This window comes from Geotrypetes seraphini, chromosome 3, assembly GCF_902459505.1.
Source record: "Geotrypetes seraphini chromosome 3, aGeoSer1.1, whole genome shotgun sequence".
NCBI classification, from domain to species: Eukaryota; Metazoa; Chordata; class Amphibia; order Gymnophiona; family Dermophiidae; genus Geotrypetes; species Geotrypetes seraphini.
Genome location: NC_047086.1, coordinates 401,482,637 through 401,499,853, shown reverse-complemented (window position 1 = coordinate 401,499,853; position 17,217 = coordinate 401,482,637). Strand labels below are relative to the sequence as shown.

At 48.4% G+C, this 17,217-nt stretch overlaps 1 protein-coding gene across 2 annotated transcripts in view; it reads right to left on the bottom strand.

Annotated features, from left to right (window-relative positions):
• MDGA1 (MAM domain containing glycosylphosphatidylinositol anchor 1) overlaps window positions 1-10,334 on the bottom strand; it is a 629,079-nt gene extending 618,745 nt beyond the window's left edge. For both annotated transcript variants that reach the window (XM_033939535.1, XM_033939538.1), the window contains exon 1: window positions 9,689-10,334. In XM_033939535.1, the coding sequence (XP_033795426.1) occupies window positions 9,689-9,755 (67 nt within the window). In that variant the 5' untranslated portion in view covers window positions 9,756-10,334. The remainder of the gene's footprint in view (window positions 1-9,688) is intronic.
• Window positions 10,335-17,217: the final 6,883 nt, after the last annotated feature.

Here is a 17,217-nt window from a genome sequence, read left to right as displayed (position 1 = left end):
TGGTGATAAAGTTCTTCCAACTTAGGCAACTAAAAGCACTTTGACCAGTCTTAAGTCAGATTAGCTTTAGGGGAATTGTTCAGGCAGTTCTACTCCCATATTTAGATTACTGCAACTCTCTATATATTGGCATCATGGAGAAAGATTTCAAAAGACTAAAACTACTCCAAAACATGGCAGCCAGATTGCTCTTTTGATTATGTCACTTTGAGAGAGCAAGCCCTCTATTAAGGGACTACACTGGCTATCAATGAAGAAAAGAACTCAATTTAAGTTCGCTTGTATGGTCTATAACAGGGGTCTCAAAGTCCCTCCTTGAGGGTCGCAATCCAGTCGGGATTTCAGGATTTCCCCAAAGAATACGCATGAGATCTATAAAACCACGTAACACATCTTCCTAACCTCTAAAGCCGTGTGATCTTCACTGATGCCATATAAAAAAATTAAACGATGCTAAAAATGCCTGGGAAAAAAAAAAAAGGTGTCTTCAGATTTTTCTAAGACTGGGGTAAAGATACCCAGTCAACTCATTCCACATTAAAGGGCCGGCAACTGTAAATGATGTCTCCCTAGCCTCAACATGGTGGATGTTCTTCAATACTGGAACGGATAATCGCTTTGCGTGCTCAGATCTCAACTGCCTGCCCAGTTCATATAACTGCACAACCCGCGATAGACACCATGGAGCGGTTGCATACTATTTGATGACCAAGTGACAAAATCTTATCTCGTACCCTAAAAGCAAGTGGCAACCAATGTAGCTGTCCAGTGCTGGTGAAATACGCCCAAATTTAGGATCCGCAATATATCGTGCGTTTAAACAAAGGTGTTGCTTCTGGAGATCCGACCCTGAAATACGGAGCTCCACACGGAAACCACTCACCAACAGCAATAATGTTGTTAATACTGGCTATCTTATCCTGACGCCACTGCCAGTGAGAAGGACCTCTCTGGCTGCTCCGACATTCGTCTGGGAGACTGTGAGGATGTCAACCTGTGTGTGGCAGCGTGTCCTACCCTTGGAGGTTGGACGGGGTGAAATAATTCTATTATCTCGCGCAGGGAAATTAGAGAATGATTTTTTAAAATCAAGAAGCTGGAGAAAAGAACCTTGAGGAGAAATCGTTAGGAGGTTGATTTTACTCCGCAGATTCTGACCAAGGAATTAGGCAAAAAAAATAAAGAAGAGGCGAAGAAGCCTCATTGGGACTACTAAGGTCAGATCTGGAGGCTCCTATCTTCGAAACAATCGAAAACTCGAGACAGTCCAGCAGAAACTCGGCATACTGGTGCTTCAAAGTTATAGGAGATAAAAACAAACTGCCCCAATATTCACTGTTATTTAACTGGCTAGGAATGGCTCCTGGCCACTTAAATAGCATTTATGTGGTAACATTCGGCGGGAGATGGGCCACCCAACTAGCTGGTTTATCTTTGGTCACTATAATTTAACCGGCCAGCGCTTAATATTGACCACACCGGTCACCGGAAACAGCCAGGCATTGAATATCCAGGCTCAGTGCCGACCACGGGAGTTAGCCAGCCTCCCTCCTGCAGTCTCGATATCAGCCCTAAAGGGTCTACGTATGTTTACCCTAGAGAAGAGGAGGATAAGGTGGAGACCCTTAAATACCTGAGAGATATTAATGCGCAAACCTGTATCACAAGACGGGCAGTTCTAGAACTAGAGGTCACGAGGTGAAGCCACGAATGGGCAGAATGCAGAAATAGAGGCATTTGTTTCACAGAAAGCTGCTGGATGCCGGGACTGCCCTGTCCCGGGGGAGGTGGTAGAGAAAATCATAGGAGCAGAATTCAAAAACAGTGCGATAAGATAGGAGGCTCCATATTGACAAGAAGGAGGACACAAACCAGGCCTGCACTGAGCAGGAATTACAACCGGAAACAGCGCTGGAACGATAGCGCGAGGACTTTTTTTTAAAAAAAACCTAAACCCACGCTGTGAAGGACTTTAATAAAAATAATAATAACAGTTTATATACCGCGATACCGTTAAGTTCTATGCGGTTTACAATAGATTAAGCGAGGTACAAATTGATTGAATTTAAGAGGGGGGAAGAGGAGAGTTAATAGGACCGGAAATGCGTTGTTGAGGAGAAAGAGATTAATAGGAGGAGAAAGAAGATGAGTGGGTCAGTTGTCTAGATACTTTAGGAACAGTTGAGTTTTTAGATGTTTTCTGAATTCCTCATAAGTAGTGGGCGAAAGCAGTTGATTTAGGTCTTTACCCCAAAATGCTGCTTGATGTGAAAGAAGGTGTTCATGGTGTCACTATTGTAAATCACTATTGTATCACTATTGTAAATCACTATTGTTAATAGGACCGGAAATGCGTTGTTGAGGAGAAAGAGATTAATAGGACAGAGGAATCACTATGGAGGAGAAAGAAGAAGAAGTGGGTCAATTGTCTAGATACTTTAGGAACAGTTGAGTTTTTAGACGTTTTCTTAATTCCTCATAAGTAGTGAGCGAAAGCAGTTGATCTAGGTCTTTACCCCACAATGCTGCTTGATGTGAAAGAAGGTGTTCATGGTGTCACTATTGTAAATCACTATTGTATCACTATTGTAAATCACTATTGTTAATAGGACCGGAAATGCGTTGTTGAGGAGAAAGAGATTAATAGGACAGAGGAATCACTATGGAGGAGAAAGAAGATGAGAGGGTCAGTTGTCTAGATACTTTAGGAACAGTTGAGTTTTAGACGTTTTCTGAATTCCTCATAAGTAGTGGGCGAAAGCAGTTGATCCAGGTCTTTACCCCACAATGCTGCTTGATGTGAAAGAAGGTGTTCATGGAGTTTTTTCAGTTTACAACCTCTGACTGGGGGGGAAACGAAGTAGGAATGAGAGCTTCTCTTGTGTCTGTTGGCAGAGAAGGAGAAAAGGTCAATTATGTATTTAGGGGCAAGTCCGTTTCGCGCTTTAAAGCAGAAGCAGGCGAATTTAAACTTTATGCGTGCTTCCATCGGTAGCCAATGTAACTGCCACACTTAGGAGAGATACGACATGCAGGAGAAGAGTTTGCGCTCTGTTCCATTTAGAAATTTTCTATACACATCTGCCAAAAGGACAAATCTTTATTGGGCAAACGGGGTGGGCTCTCGTTTGCTAGGTTAGTATAAGAAGAACACCTCCCTCCCGCCCATGCGTTGTCCAATTCCCGTAACCCTGCAGAATTTAAATATTTCCACAATAACCCTTGTATCAAAAAGTGTGCAGAAGCCCCCTACATCAAAGGCAAATTTGCTCCCCACAGCAGTGTTTGGGTTTATTCTGGTGATGGAGAACTTGGGGGCAAGGGGGGGGGGGGGGGACGACCTATGGATCTTTATATTTGGCTATGTTTTCTGCTGGGGAATTTCGCCCCATCCAGAAACCGTACAAATTTCAAGTCTGAGTCAAAAGACTTATGAATTTTAAAACAAGGAAGCTGGCTCTTACATGTAAGGCTCAGTTTGGATCCCAAAGATTACAAATGCTTATGGTCCTGGGAATGGACAGCTATATAGCTAAAGTTTTGACTGGTTATATCCTCCCCTCCCCCCGTCCAAACCCACCCTCTGAATAATCAGCAATCAGGGTATCCTTTGTCATCCTGTTAAGACCCCTCAGAGCTGGAGGCTTAGTGATCCTGGGGTGACAGTGCCCGACGGACGACAGCCACGGATCCGATCACCGGTTCAGAAGGAGACTTGGGAAGAGCCAGCCACACTGTGCCGAAAGGCTAATAACCAGATTTATTGGGCAGAAAACATTCAAGACGATGCAGTAAGGGAAAACCGGGATTTTTTTTTTCTTTTTCTCACTGGATCGCTGCCTTGCAGAATTTGGATGAGCTGGAGGAAGGTTGGGAGGGTGAATCCTGAGCAAGCATTTTCTATCCCAGAGGATCTCACAGATCGTGCTGGTGACTGGTGTCTCTGCATCCGCTTGTCTGGATTAAGAAGGCACAGCTGGCAGAGAAGGGAGCAGATCTAGAACTGGGATGTTAGGGTGGGGAGGAGAATTTTAACATTTCTCCTGCCAGGCTATAAGCCTACATTTGCTTGTGCTTCAGTGGCAATGAATGAAAAGGGTACTTCTTCTGTCTGAAGGGAGGCCAGGGCAGCTCGGAGCGCTCCCTTGGCAAGGAGCAGAAAACGGGAGGATGGGACTTCTGTCCAGGGCTATGTGAAAAGGCGACGGGTGAGATTTACAGACCGTGCAAAAGGCCAGCCAGTCCGTTCAGTGAGGAATTTGCAAGGCAGTTCCTCTGGGCATTCAGTTCCCCCCCGCCACTTCTGGGAATGGGAACAAAAAGGTGCCCAGGAAAACTTGTCCAAGACCCGGTTCTGATGTTTAGATGAAAACCTCAAGGGAAAGCGGCGCATTTTCCGTCAGCTCACATCGTCCCAAAGCTGCCAGTTCACATCGTAAACAACGAGATCATTCAAGTCTGGGACAGCCTTTAATGAACTGCTCCGATTCCGTGCTTTCCTCATTCAGTTCAGGCCAAAGAGGCTGATCCAGGCCTGGTTTGCCCCATAGCACGGAAGGATTTGTAGTCCAGGCTTGTTCTTTACTGGGGAACTCAAGTCCACAAATCCCTGCATGTAATGGGACAAAACCCAGGCCAGGATTAACCTGTTCAGGTGGACCTGAATGAAATAAATGTGGCTCCAACTTAATTAGGAGTAAGAATCATTTCACAATTAGTTGGCATTTGGTCATTTTTCTATTCCTAAAGGCAAGTATGGCCAATAAACCCTAATGAATTGCATATCCCTTTTGCCCTGTTTTTTTCTGAAGCTGTTTTTTCAGCGGCCGCCGAAAAGTTCTCAGCCCAACCAAGGTGAGAATGATGGGGAGCCAGGAAACTTACAAGTTATTCCACACTTTTTTGGGACATTTTTCACTTCAATGATATAAAATGAAACAAAAGGTGTAGAATAACTTGTAAGTTTCCTGGCTCCGTATCATTCTCTTCTTGGTTGGGCTGAGAACTTTTCGGCGGCCCCTCGTATTGTGATGTCATGATGCCTCATTCCACCAATGCCTAAGAGCCAGCCTCATCGGTGATGTCACAATGGCTTGGTTTCCCTATACTTGTGCCCATTTATTAGATGCATTTGCCTCACTGAAACAAAAAAAGTGTCAAGAAAAGTGTGGAATCACTTGTAAGTTGCGTGGCTCCACATCATTCTCTTCTTGGTTGGGCTGAGAACTTTCCAGCGACTATCACACTCAGATTAACGGAGATGCGGAGCTGAGTCCTGAATATTGGGCTTTCTGAACTGTTTATGTGGGGGAGGAAAAAGCTCCTCAGAAGGGAAAATTCTATTCTTTGCAGTCAGCAATTGAAGACATGTCGGAATGATCCGAAGACGCAGCTGCAGTTGAGCTTTAGGGACTGCAGAGGCTCCTGACGTCTGCAGAAGGGACCCCGAGTGCTCTTGAATGTTCCCGGGCCTTATCCTATCTGCCTCCTTCATCTACCATTATTTCTCTGCATCCTAGAATTCTACTTTCCATGGCAATTGGCTCGACGAGTAACATGTCTGGTCTTATTCCTGTTCTCCTATATGTCATTTCTTCGATTGTCTCACATGTGGTCACTTCATTGCAGGCGTTTTCTATTATGGCTACACTGCCTGAGTTTTTAATAAATCTGGCTCCTTGCTCCCAGCCTTCAGCTCTCCATTCCAGATTCCCTTCGCCCTTTCGATCTCAGGCTCAGTTAAAACCAGGGCTGGGATCTGGTATCACAATTACTTATTTATTTTTTAAAAAAAATTTATTCTCCGCCTATCTCCTACGTGGGTTAAAATAGAAAACTTACATATTCAAAACTTACTCAAACATAGGATAACAAACACAAACTATCCATGCCTTCCAAATATCATTAAAAATAGCGTAATGCTAATAAAAATTTCACCCCATATGAACTACAAAATACATTTCTCTTCAAAACTAATAAAATGATTTAACAGGTAAGTTTTCAACTGTTTCGTAAATGAGTTTCTCTCTACATAAAAACCTCCTAGTTTATAACACCCCCACCCCACCCCCAACTTAGCTCAGTCACTGCAGTGATAATCCTGAGCTGTAACCAGTCACCTTAAATCTGTCCACTAGGAGTCACCGTTGCCTAGTGGCTGTCCCCACCCAATCCAACCAGCGTACTTATATCCTCGCCCAAATCAGGGATCAAAGCAGATCCCAGAAAACCAGCCACTCGCCGAAGAATGACAATGAAAAGAGGTTTTTTTAGAACAATACATAATAGAATCGTAACTCAGAAAAATTAAAATTCTACCTTAAACACTCCAAAATGTATCAAATAGAAAAAGGTTTCAGCCGATGCCTACAAACAGCAGGAGAAGAAGCTGTCCTAATGGCCCTGGGCAAACTAGTTCATGTTCTTATCGCTTGAAAACTGAATAGGCAATCCCAAATTTTCTTATACTTAAGACCAGTTACAGAAAGTCTAACAAGACAGCTCGAGAATTTCTTTGAGACTCCAAGAAAAACAGGTGCTGGATCAAATAATCTGGCACTGTAACCCAAAAGTCTTATGAACAAAAACACCCCCCTACCCAGAGAGCAGGAATTGAACCAAACTGTGTCATTATGCTTTAGCTGTATCAGTATGATGCCTACCTGGAGGCTGCTGATGACAGACAGAACAGCAGCGCACCATCCACTCTGATTCGTGGTGACAGGTGTTTATTAAATGAGAGACACTTTCAAAAACTGAACCCTACCTAGACATAAAGATTTTGTTTATTTCAACATAAAAATCAATTCGATGAAGTTATCACGGGCAATGCCACATAGATTCAAGATGACCTTCTGATTTACCCTGCCGGTATCAACAATCCTAATATGGACTTAGGACAGTCCTATGTCCTGAAATATTTTTATGGGAAAAATGAGCTTGCGTGGTCTCAAGTGGCTAGAACAAGGTCCTCTAATTCTGGACAAGGTCCTGGAGTACCGACGCCCCAAAGGCCGAATCTGATCAGTGCAGACAGTTTCCAGGATTTAAAAAAAAAAAATGTTGGGCTCGCTACATCCAAAGGTTTTATTATCACCTGGGCTCCCTTTTACAAAGGTGCGCTAGCGTTCTTAGCGCACGCTACCCGAAAAACTACCGCCTGCTCAAGGGGAGGCGGCAGCGGCTAGCGTGCGCTATTCCGCGTGTTAAGGCCCTAACGCACTTTTGTAAAAGGAGCCCAAAGTGAGCCGAGATAAAACACATTGATTAAATTCTAATTATTATTCCTGACCCTCAAGATGCAGCATCGAGAGTCACTATTCGGAGCTGCAGGAAAGTTCTAGACCAGGGGCGTCCAACCTTTTGGCTTCCCTGGGCCGCATTGGCCGAAAAAAATGTTTCTGGGGCCGCACAAATGCGCAAACGCTGCAGCAAGACAGAGGAGGGAGCCGGCAAGATGGTAAACACCCGGGGGCAGAAGAGGAAAACACTGCATCGCCCTCGACCGGGGCCGCACAAAATACTTCACGGGGCCACGTGTGGCCCTCGGGCTGCAGGTTGGACACCCCTGTTCTAGACCAATCGGAAGGGCTTCCGAACCAAAAGAGCTCTCAGGAAATCAGGGGACATTCCACAAAGCCTGTGACACAATCCCACCAGCTTTCACACCAAATGATAGTGGAAGGAAGGGGGGGGGGGAGAGAGATACAATAACAATGTCTTCAGGCAGATCTGGAGGCTGATCAATGTTGACCCCCCCCCCCCCCCCAGTTCTAGATCTGAGGAGAAGTTTCCAGGCAGAAACACTGCGAAGGTCTTGCTCTTAGATACATTATAGAAAGTTACCGAAATCAGTCTCGTTTGTAAAAATTTTTAGAGAATTGAATTGATTGAGGTCTACTTTGTAGTTCGCGGGGAACGTCCAGTTTTCAATTTTTGTGAACCGCATCGACCCGCAAGGTTTTGCGGTCTAGAAATGTAATGTCTGGGGGCACAGGCTAGATATGACGGGGGCCACGTTCGCCATATTTGCAAGAAAATAGGGAGCGCAATCACTGGGAGGGGATGACAGGCTTTTTGAACCGAAGGCAGGGAGTTTGGACCTAATTACATAGAACCCACCGGAGAGAGCCGGGCAGCAGTGGACAGTGGCGCCACGATGTTGGCACGTCCCGATTCCCCTCCTCCACAAAATTCCTGAGCTGCGTAAATAGCCAGATATCTGGAGTCAATCACCCCCTAGCATTTGGTCTCACGCTGCAGAAAAAGATATTGAGCTGGGGGGGGTCAGGGGGAACGACTTCTTTGCATGATTTTTTTTCCCAAATTTCTCAGCTTCCAGGCCAGAGGGTTTGGGAACTCTTCTGCCATCGCTCCTTAAGCAGACAAGCTCCTCGCTGCACTTGTAGTCTGAAATGGGGGAGAGGGGGGTCCCTATTGGCATTCTTGCATCAACGATCCTCTGACGGAACAGGCTGCGCTGAATGGGGTTGTGTGAAACAGTTTGTGCTGCGCTCCGAGGGGTGCACGGTCTCCCCTCTGCAGGGCTAGAGTCCGGCATGTCACTGAAAGAAAAAAAAAAGCCACAGGGGAACTGAAAGGAGCCGTTTGTGAGGGCAGACAATGCCTCCCTCAGCCCCGGGCAAAGCCTTCCCGCTAGAGCACGCTGCCTCACGGATCCGCCGCAAAAGAGCGGCGTGACTCCCTCCAGGGGCTGAGCGTTCCCAGCACAAGACAGCACGGTCTGCGCGGGGAAAGCCGAGTCCAATCGCGGCGGGGACTTTGTAAGGGCTGGGCGCTCCTGGCTCAGATCTAACCCAGAATAGGAAGGCCTTTGGGACGGCTGCGGACAGGGCACTTTGTCTGTCTGTGGGTTGAAAAACTAGGGCACACTTTTTTTGTTTTCACAGGAGGGCAGAGAGACCTGAAGCGGTCCGCCGTGAGCTTTGAACCAGATGCTTGGAGAGACTTTCCCCATTCAGGCTCCTAAATCCTGGTCCCTGGAAACGCAAGCCCAGCTCCTTACCCCATCCCCCCACCCCTCTGAAGCCAGTAGAAAACATTTCTTTCTTCAGATATTCAGTGTTTGTAAAACCACAATAAACACAGGGCAACTTTGAGCACAAAATGCAGGGGGGGGGCGGAATTCAAATACAAGTTCAGCCACATGTTACCTACATATATATATATTTTTTTGGGGGGGGAGGGGGAGAAGCCTGGGGGTTGTGACTCTGTTGTTAAAATACAAAGTCCTGCAGGGAACTTTTCACGCCACACCAAGCTTTCCCCCCTCCCCAGTGAGACCAGCGCTGCCTCTGCCCCTTCCCCCCCCCCTGTACCCTCTTCACCCCCAGAGTCTCTCCCCCCCCCCCCCATTGGGACAGATTTGGCACTACTGGTCTGTCTTGAGCAAACCAGCAGCCCCTCTCCAGCAAACTTCCCGAAAAGCACAATTTGAGAGAAAAGGGGCAGAGGGCAAAGGTCTGGCTGGCTGCCCCCCCCCCCCCCAGAAAAGAAGGTGCAATTTCCAGCTCAGCTGCAGGAGGGACTGGTGGAGTTCGGCATCCTTAATTGGTAGCCCAGCCAGGGGAGAGGGCTGGGCATGTGCCCTCCCCTGGGTCTAACCCTGGCTGGGCCCGTCTGCAAGGCCCCCCCCCCCACCATTGCCCGGCCGGGCCATCACTCTTACCGTAAACTCCCTGTGCCCGGGGGCAGCGGGGCAGCAAAGCCAGGAGGAGGAGGGAGAGCATTTGCATCCTCTTCGGCGCTGCTGCTTCAGATCCAGCCCAGGAAGCGAAGAGAGGGGGGGGAGACCAGCCGAGAATAATCCACACAGAGAGGAAAGGAAATTTGGGGGGGGGGGAGCAGCGATGGCAGTCCGGTCCTGCCCCCCGCGACCCCCGGCGGAAGGCAAAAGGCGGTGGCAACCCCAAAAAAGTACCGCAGCTTGGCACCGACTCCCTCAGCTCCGGAGGGGGGGAGGGCGGTCCGGGCCCGGCTAGGCGGGCATGGCGGCTCCTGCCCAACTTTGCGGCGAAAGTTCGGCTCCTGCGCCTGGGCGGTGGGGGAGGGGGTCGCCCCCCCTCCCTTGAAAAGAAGAAGCTTCTTCCTCTCCGGCGCCGAAACCTCCACCCTTTGTCTACCCTATTCCTGATGCTCACCTTGTTCCTGGCGCCCACTTTCCCTCCCTATGCCTCTCTTGTCCTCTGCTGATCACCGCCCCTGTTCCTATGCACCCTGTTCCTGAAGCCCCCCCTGGCTCTGTCTCCACCTGTGCCCACATATGGAGCACAGAAGCTCCTCCAATGCCCTTCCTACCGCTCTGAATTTATAATCCTCCAAGACCTCAGCAAGTTCTCTCTCTTTTTTTTTTTTTTCTTTATTTCTTCAGCTTTTATTTTCTCACCACTGTTTGATTCCCAGCCAGTTATAAAAAAAAATTCCAAGCAGAGCCAATTAAAAGAAAGGGGCTCAGACAGAGTCCAGCCTCCTGCCCATTTTCCCTGCCCTCCCTCAGGACCAATTAGAGAAACCAAACAGGGGGCTGGAGGAGAGAAAAGATCTGCCTGCCCCCTTCCCCTCCCTCTCCACCCCGGCAAGGGGCTGTCGAGACGCGAGGCCAGCGTCCATTCATCCTCCGGACTTGGAGCCCAAGGTGGGCTCCGGCGCTCGGAAATGAGGAAGGGGGGGGGGGGCTCGGGCAGCGCGGGAGGCAGCGCCTGCCCGTGCGAACGTGGAGAGGAGTGACAGTCTGTGCCTGCTGGGCTGTGCTGGACAGATCCTGATGCATGAGACTGTGCCCGTGCGTGTGATGTGCTTGGGTTCGGTGGTTACCGGGGGGGTGGGGGCGGGGGGCATGTGTGTGTCACTGGAGACTTCGGCGTGTGGGCACAGTGGCAGCGTGCCTTTCGCTCTGCCTCCGGTTCTGTGCGTCGAGTCGGTGCGGTCTGGACAATGTGTGTCTTTCTCGGTCCAATCGCTGTGGTCATTAGGCTTGGTCCAGCGTGCCTGGCAAGGGCGTCTTCGTTGTGCGTCTTTACTTATACAGTGGTTTTGGTCCAGTGTGGATGGAGTCTCCGTTGTACATACATCAGTGTCGATGAAGCCGTGTGAATAGTTTGCGGAGAACCTTTGGTTTGATTTGTGGGCACGCAATTGGCGGTTGTGTCGAATGTGTTTCTGTGTCTTCTCTCTCTCTTCGTCACGAGGTCTGCTTTTAGTTCTTGCTTAGATTTCATCTTTCCCCCCCTTTCCGTGGGAACGCAGCTTCCTGCATCAATGATAAACTCTTAACAGAATTCAGCTAAGCCACTCCTCGACAAAAAAAAACAACAAAAAACCCAAAACCCTCAAGTAGAGAAGAATTTTCCAATCCGTGCTCGCCTTCCTGGGAGTCAAACTCTGGAATAGCCTCACAGAGACAGTTAGAACCCAACCCAAGCACGCCCCATTCCCGAGGAAACGAAAAACTCTACTCTTTGTTAACTAATATCTCCACCTGTACCTTTTTTTTTTTTGTTTTGCTTACTTCCTTCTTCTTTCCTCCTCCTTCCCCTTCATAAGAACATAAGCAGTGCCTCTACTGGGTCAGACCTGAGGTCCATCATGCCCAGCAGTCCGCTCACGCGGCGGCCCAACAGGTCCAGGACCTGTGCAGTAATCCTCTATCTATACCCCTCTATCCCCTTTTCCAGCAGGAAATTGTCCAATCCTTTCTTGAACTCCAGTACCGTACTCTTCCCTCCCTTTATGCCCCAAAACACCCTTTTCCCACTGCAGGTCGCCCGGAGCCTGTTTAGGTTTGCACGATGTAAAAATATTAGATTAGATAAATTAGAACCAGCCGCTCCCTTTATTGGGATACAGCACCGGGGTGGGGGAGGGGTGTGTGATAGACTCTTAACTCTCCCTCACTCCCCCTGTGTTACCCTCCTCTTCTGTTGCAACCCAGTCCTTCGCTTGGCTGGGAAATCCGCTGAGAGAGACGTCTCATGTCTGCTGAGGTCGGGGATGTCAAACGAGCTGGTCTTTGCGGGCAAATGCACCCAAATCCCATGGCAGCAAGAACCTCCGCGAGCAGATCTCTTTCGACTTCCCCTCACCACTTCTACCGTCCATCCAGTCGTGTCCGACCCTCGGACGCTCTGTAGGCCAGTCCTCGCCACGCTTCCCAGTTTTCCACGCCTGCTTTCGGTCGCTCAATGTTCATTCCCGCGTCGTTCTTGATGGTATCCAGCCAACGGGCCTTTGGCCTCCTACTGTTTCCGTTTACCTCTGGCCATTCCGAATAGCACCACCTTTTCCAGTGAATTCGCCCTCATCGCATGTCCAGAATAGGCCCTCGCAGCTCCTATGAAAGTTTGGCTGACATCCGGGGCTGCCGACTTCCTAAGATTGCCCAGTACAAACAGGTGGGTCCCAAATTCAGAGGTAATCTGGGAGCCGTGAATGTGACGGGAACCCTGATGCTCTATCTGGAACCAAATGGGGACGCTGGGACTGACGTCGCCTGAAACCCCAAAGGCTATGGGGTGTGGGCCAAAGCAAAGACGAGTGGAAATAGAGTGAAGAAGCAAGGACGATGCAAAGTTATTAGACTCTGAGGCAAAGCCCCCAGTCCCTGCCAACCTTTTAATAATCAAATTCAATAATTATGGCCACTGTAAAAGGGCTTAAAAGTGTGCGTTGAGGGTTCACTGTGTTTGTGTGCCCTGTCAGGATCTATATCTTGCGGTGACGGGACAAAAGCGTGACGGACAAAGCCGCGCCGCCAGTACAGAGCAAAGAATTGCGCGCAAGACTCCAGCGCCCTGCCGTAAAAGTTTATTTTAAAGAGCTCCGACGGGGGGTGTGGGAGGGAACCCCCCAGTTTACTTAATAGTGTTCGCGCTGCCATTGGGGGTGTGGGGGGGTGTAACCCCCCCCCCATATTATACAGAAAACTTAACTTTTCCCCTAAAAAATAGGGAAAAAGTTAAGTTTCCTCTATAATGAGGGGTTACAATCCCCCAAACCCTCCCCCCAATGGCAGCGTAAACACTGCTAAGTAAACTCACCCCCCCAGAGCTCTTTAAAATAAACTTTTATGGCAGAGCACTGCAGTCTTGCGCTCAATTGTCTGCTCTCTAATGTCGGCGCGGCTTTGTTCCACGCGCTTATGACTGTGAACCATTTCTTTCTGCTGCTCTCTCCACCCCCCCCCCCCCCCCTCCACACACACAAGCTGCCACCCTAAGTGTGACTGCCTATTCTACCTCAGGGTTAAAGCCAGCTCTGTGAAGGAGGAGAAAGGAAGATTCTGGAAGCTAACTTTGCGTGCACGTGAGACTTATTACTGCTTCTCCTCTTCCCCTGGTTCTGCCACCCCGTCCCATGGAATGACACCCCAGACCTGCATGTTGCTTGACGTAGGTTTTGGATGGAGGGCACTGAGGATATGAGGAAGCGAGTAAGGGGTGGGGAGAAAGTCTGGGAAGTGAGGAGGTGGCATGAAGAAGGTACGAGGCAGAGCAGGGGTAGAGTGTCCCAAAAGTCACTACACACTTTTTAGAAATTCTTAAAAATTACGCAAGAAACTGAAGGCCTCTTCTATCAAACTGCGGTAGCAGTTTTTAGCGCAGAGAACCGCGCTGAATGGCCCGTGCTGCTCCCGACGCTCATAGGAATTCTATGAGCACCGGGAGCTGAGCAGGCCATTCAGCGCGGCTTACCGCAGTTTAATATGAAGTATTAATATGAAGACTTTATTCAAATTCTTAGCATCGACATAAGAACATAAGCAATGCCTCCGCTGGGTCAGACCTGAGGTCCATCGTGCCCAGAAGTCCGCTCACGCGGTGGCCCAACAGGTCCAGGACCTGAGCAGTAATCCTCTACCTATATCCTTCTATCCCCTTTTCCAGCAGGAAATTGTCCAATCCTTTCTTGAACCCCAGTACCGTACTCTGCCCTATTACGCTCTCTGGAAGCGCATTGGCTAAGGCTCTTAACATTTGCATCTCCTCTTCCTATAGGCTAAGGCTCTTTGCACCTGCATTGTGATGTCACAGAACTTTAGTAACATAGAAACTTGATGGCAGATAAAGGCCAAATGGCCCATCCAGAGCATCCACTATCTCCTCCTCTCCCTATTGGCTAAGGCTCTTAACATTTGCATCTCCTCTTCCTATAGGCTAAGGCTCTTTGCACCTGCATTGTGATGTCACAGAACTTTAGTAACATAGAAACATGATGGCAGATAAAGGCCAAATGGCCCATCCAGAGCATCCACTATCTCCTCCTCTCCCTATTGGCTAAGGCTCTTAACATTTGCATCTCCTCTTCCTATAGGCTAAGGCTCTTTGCACCTGTATTGTGATGTCACAGAACTTTAGTAACATAGAAACATGATGGCAGATAAAGGCCAAATGGCCCATCCAGAGCATCCACTATCTCCTCCTCTCCCTATTGGCTAAGGCTCTTAACATTTGCATCTCCTCTTCCTATAGGCTAAGGCTCTTTGCACCTGCATTGTGATGTCACAGAACTTTAGTAACATAGAAACATGATGGCAGATAAAGGCCAAATGGCCCATCCAGAGCATCCACTATCTCCTCCTCTCCCATAAGAACATAAGCAATGCCTCCGCTGGGTCAGACCTGAGGTCCATCGCGCCCAGCAGTCCGCTCACGTCGCGGCCCAACAGGTCCAGGACCTGAGCAGTAATCCTCTATCTATACCCCTCTATCCCCTTTTCCAGTAGGAAATTGTCCAATCCTTTCTTGAACCCCAGTACCGTACTCTGCCCTATTACGCTCTCTGGAAGCGCATTGGCTAAGGCTCTTAACATTTGCATCTCCTCTTCCTATAGGCTAAGGCTCTTTGCACCTGCATTGTGATGTCACAGAACTTTAGTAACATAGAAACTTGATGGCAGATAAAGGCCTAATGGCCCATCCAGAGCATCCACTATCTCCTCCTCTCCCTATTGGCTAAGGCTCTTAACATTTGCATCTCCTCTTCCTATAGGCTAAGGCTCTTTGCACCTGCATTGTGATGTCACAGAACTTTAGTAACATAGAAACATGATGGCAGATAAAGGCCAAATGGCCCATCCAGAGCATCCACTATCTCCTCCTCTCCCTATTGGCTAAGGCTCTTAACATTTGCATCTCCTCTTCTTATAGGCTAAGGCTCTTTGCACCTGCATTGTGATGTCACAGAACTTTAGTAACATAGAAACATGATGGCAGATAAAGGCCAAATGGCCCATCTAGAGCATCCACTATCTCCTCCTCTCCCTATTGGCTAAGGCTCTTAACATTTGCATCTCCTCTTCCTATAGGCTAAGGCTCTTTGCACCTGCATTGTGATGTCACAGAACTTTAGTAACATAGAAACATGATGGCAGATAAAGGCCAAATGGCCCATCCAGAGCATCCACTATCTCCTCCTCTCCCTATTGGCTAAGGCTCTTAACATTTGCATCTCCTCTTCCTATAGGCTAAGGCTCTTTGCACCTGCATTGTGATGTCACAGAACTTTAGTAACATAGAAACATGATGGCAGATAAAGGCCAAATGGCCCATCCAGAGCATCCACTATCTCCTCCTCTCCCTATTGGCTAAGGCTCTTAACATTTGCATCTCCTCTTCCTATAGGCTAAGGCTCTTTGCACCTGCATTGTGATGTCACAGAACTTTAGTAACATAGAAACATGATGGCAGATAAAGGCCAAATGGCCCATCCAGAGCATCCACTATCTCCTCCTCTCCCTATTGGCTAAGGCTCTTAACATTTGCATCTCCTCTTCCTATAGGCTAAGGCTCTTTGCACCTGCATTGTGATGTCACAGAACTTTAGTAACATAGAAACATGATGGCAGATAAAGGCCAAATGGCCCATCCAGAGCATCCACTATCTCCTCCTCTCCCTATTGGCTAAGGCTCTTAACATTTGCATCTCCTCTTCCTATAGGCTAAGGCTCTTTGCACCTGCATTGTGATGTCACAGAACTTTAGTAACATAGAAACATGATGGCAGATAAAGGCCAAATGGCCCATCCAGAGCATCCACTATCTCCTCCTCTCCCTATTGGCTAAGGCTCTTAACATTTGCATCTCCTCTTCCTATAGGCTAAGGCTCTTTGCACCTGCATTGTGATGTCACAGAACTTTAGTAACATAGAAACATGATGGCAGATAAAGGCCTAATGGCCCATCCAGAGCATCCACTATCTCCTCCTCTCCCTATTGGCTAAGGCTCTTAACATTTGCATCTCCTCTTCCTATAGGCTAAGGCTCTTTGCACCTGCATTGTGATGTCACAGAACTTTAGTAACATAGAAACATGATGGCAGATAAAGGCCAAATGGCCCATCCAGAGCATCCACTATCTCCTCCTCTCCCATAAGAACATAAGCAATGCCTCCGCTGGGTCAGACCTGAGGTCCATCGCGCCCAGCAGTCCGCTCACGTGGCGGCCCAACAGGTCCAGGACCTGAGCAGTAATCCTCTATCTATACCCCTCTATCCCCTTTTCCAGTAGGAAATTGTCCAATCCTTTCTTGAACCCCAGTACCGTACTCTGCCCTATTACGCTCTCTGGAAGCGCATTGGCTAAGGCTCTTAACATTTGCATCTCCTCTTCCTATAGGCTAAGGCTCTTTGCACCTGCATTGTGATGTCACAGAACTTTAGTAACATAGAAACATGATGGCAGATAAAGGCCAAATGGCCCATCCAGAGCATCCACTATCTCCTCCTCTCCCATAAGAACATAAGCAATGCCTCCGCTGGGTCAGACCTGAGGTCCATCGCGCCCAGCAGTCCGCTCACGTGGCGGCCCAACAGGTCCAGGACCTGAGCAGTAATCCTCTATCTATACCCCTCTATCCCCTTTTCCAGTAGGAAATTGTCCAATCCTTTCTTGAACCCCAGTACCGTACTCTGCCCTATTACGCTCTCTGGAAGCGCATTGGCTAAGGCTCTTAACATTTGCATCTCCTCTTCCTATAGGCTAAGGCTCTTTGCACCTGCATTGTGATGTCACAGAACTTTAGTAACATAGAAACATGATGGCAGATAAAGGCCAAATGGCCCATCCAGAGCATCCACTATCTCCTCCTCTCCCATAAGAACATAAGCAATGCCTCCGCTGGGTCAGACCTGAGGTCCATCGCGCCCAGCAGTCCGCTCACGTGGCGGCCCAACAGGTCCAGGACCTGAGCAGTAATCCTCT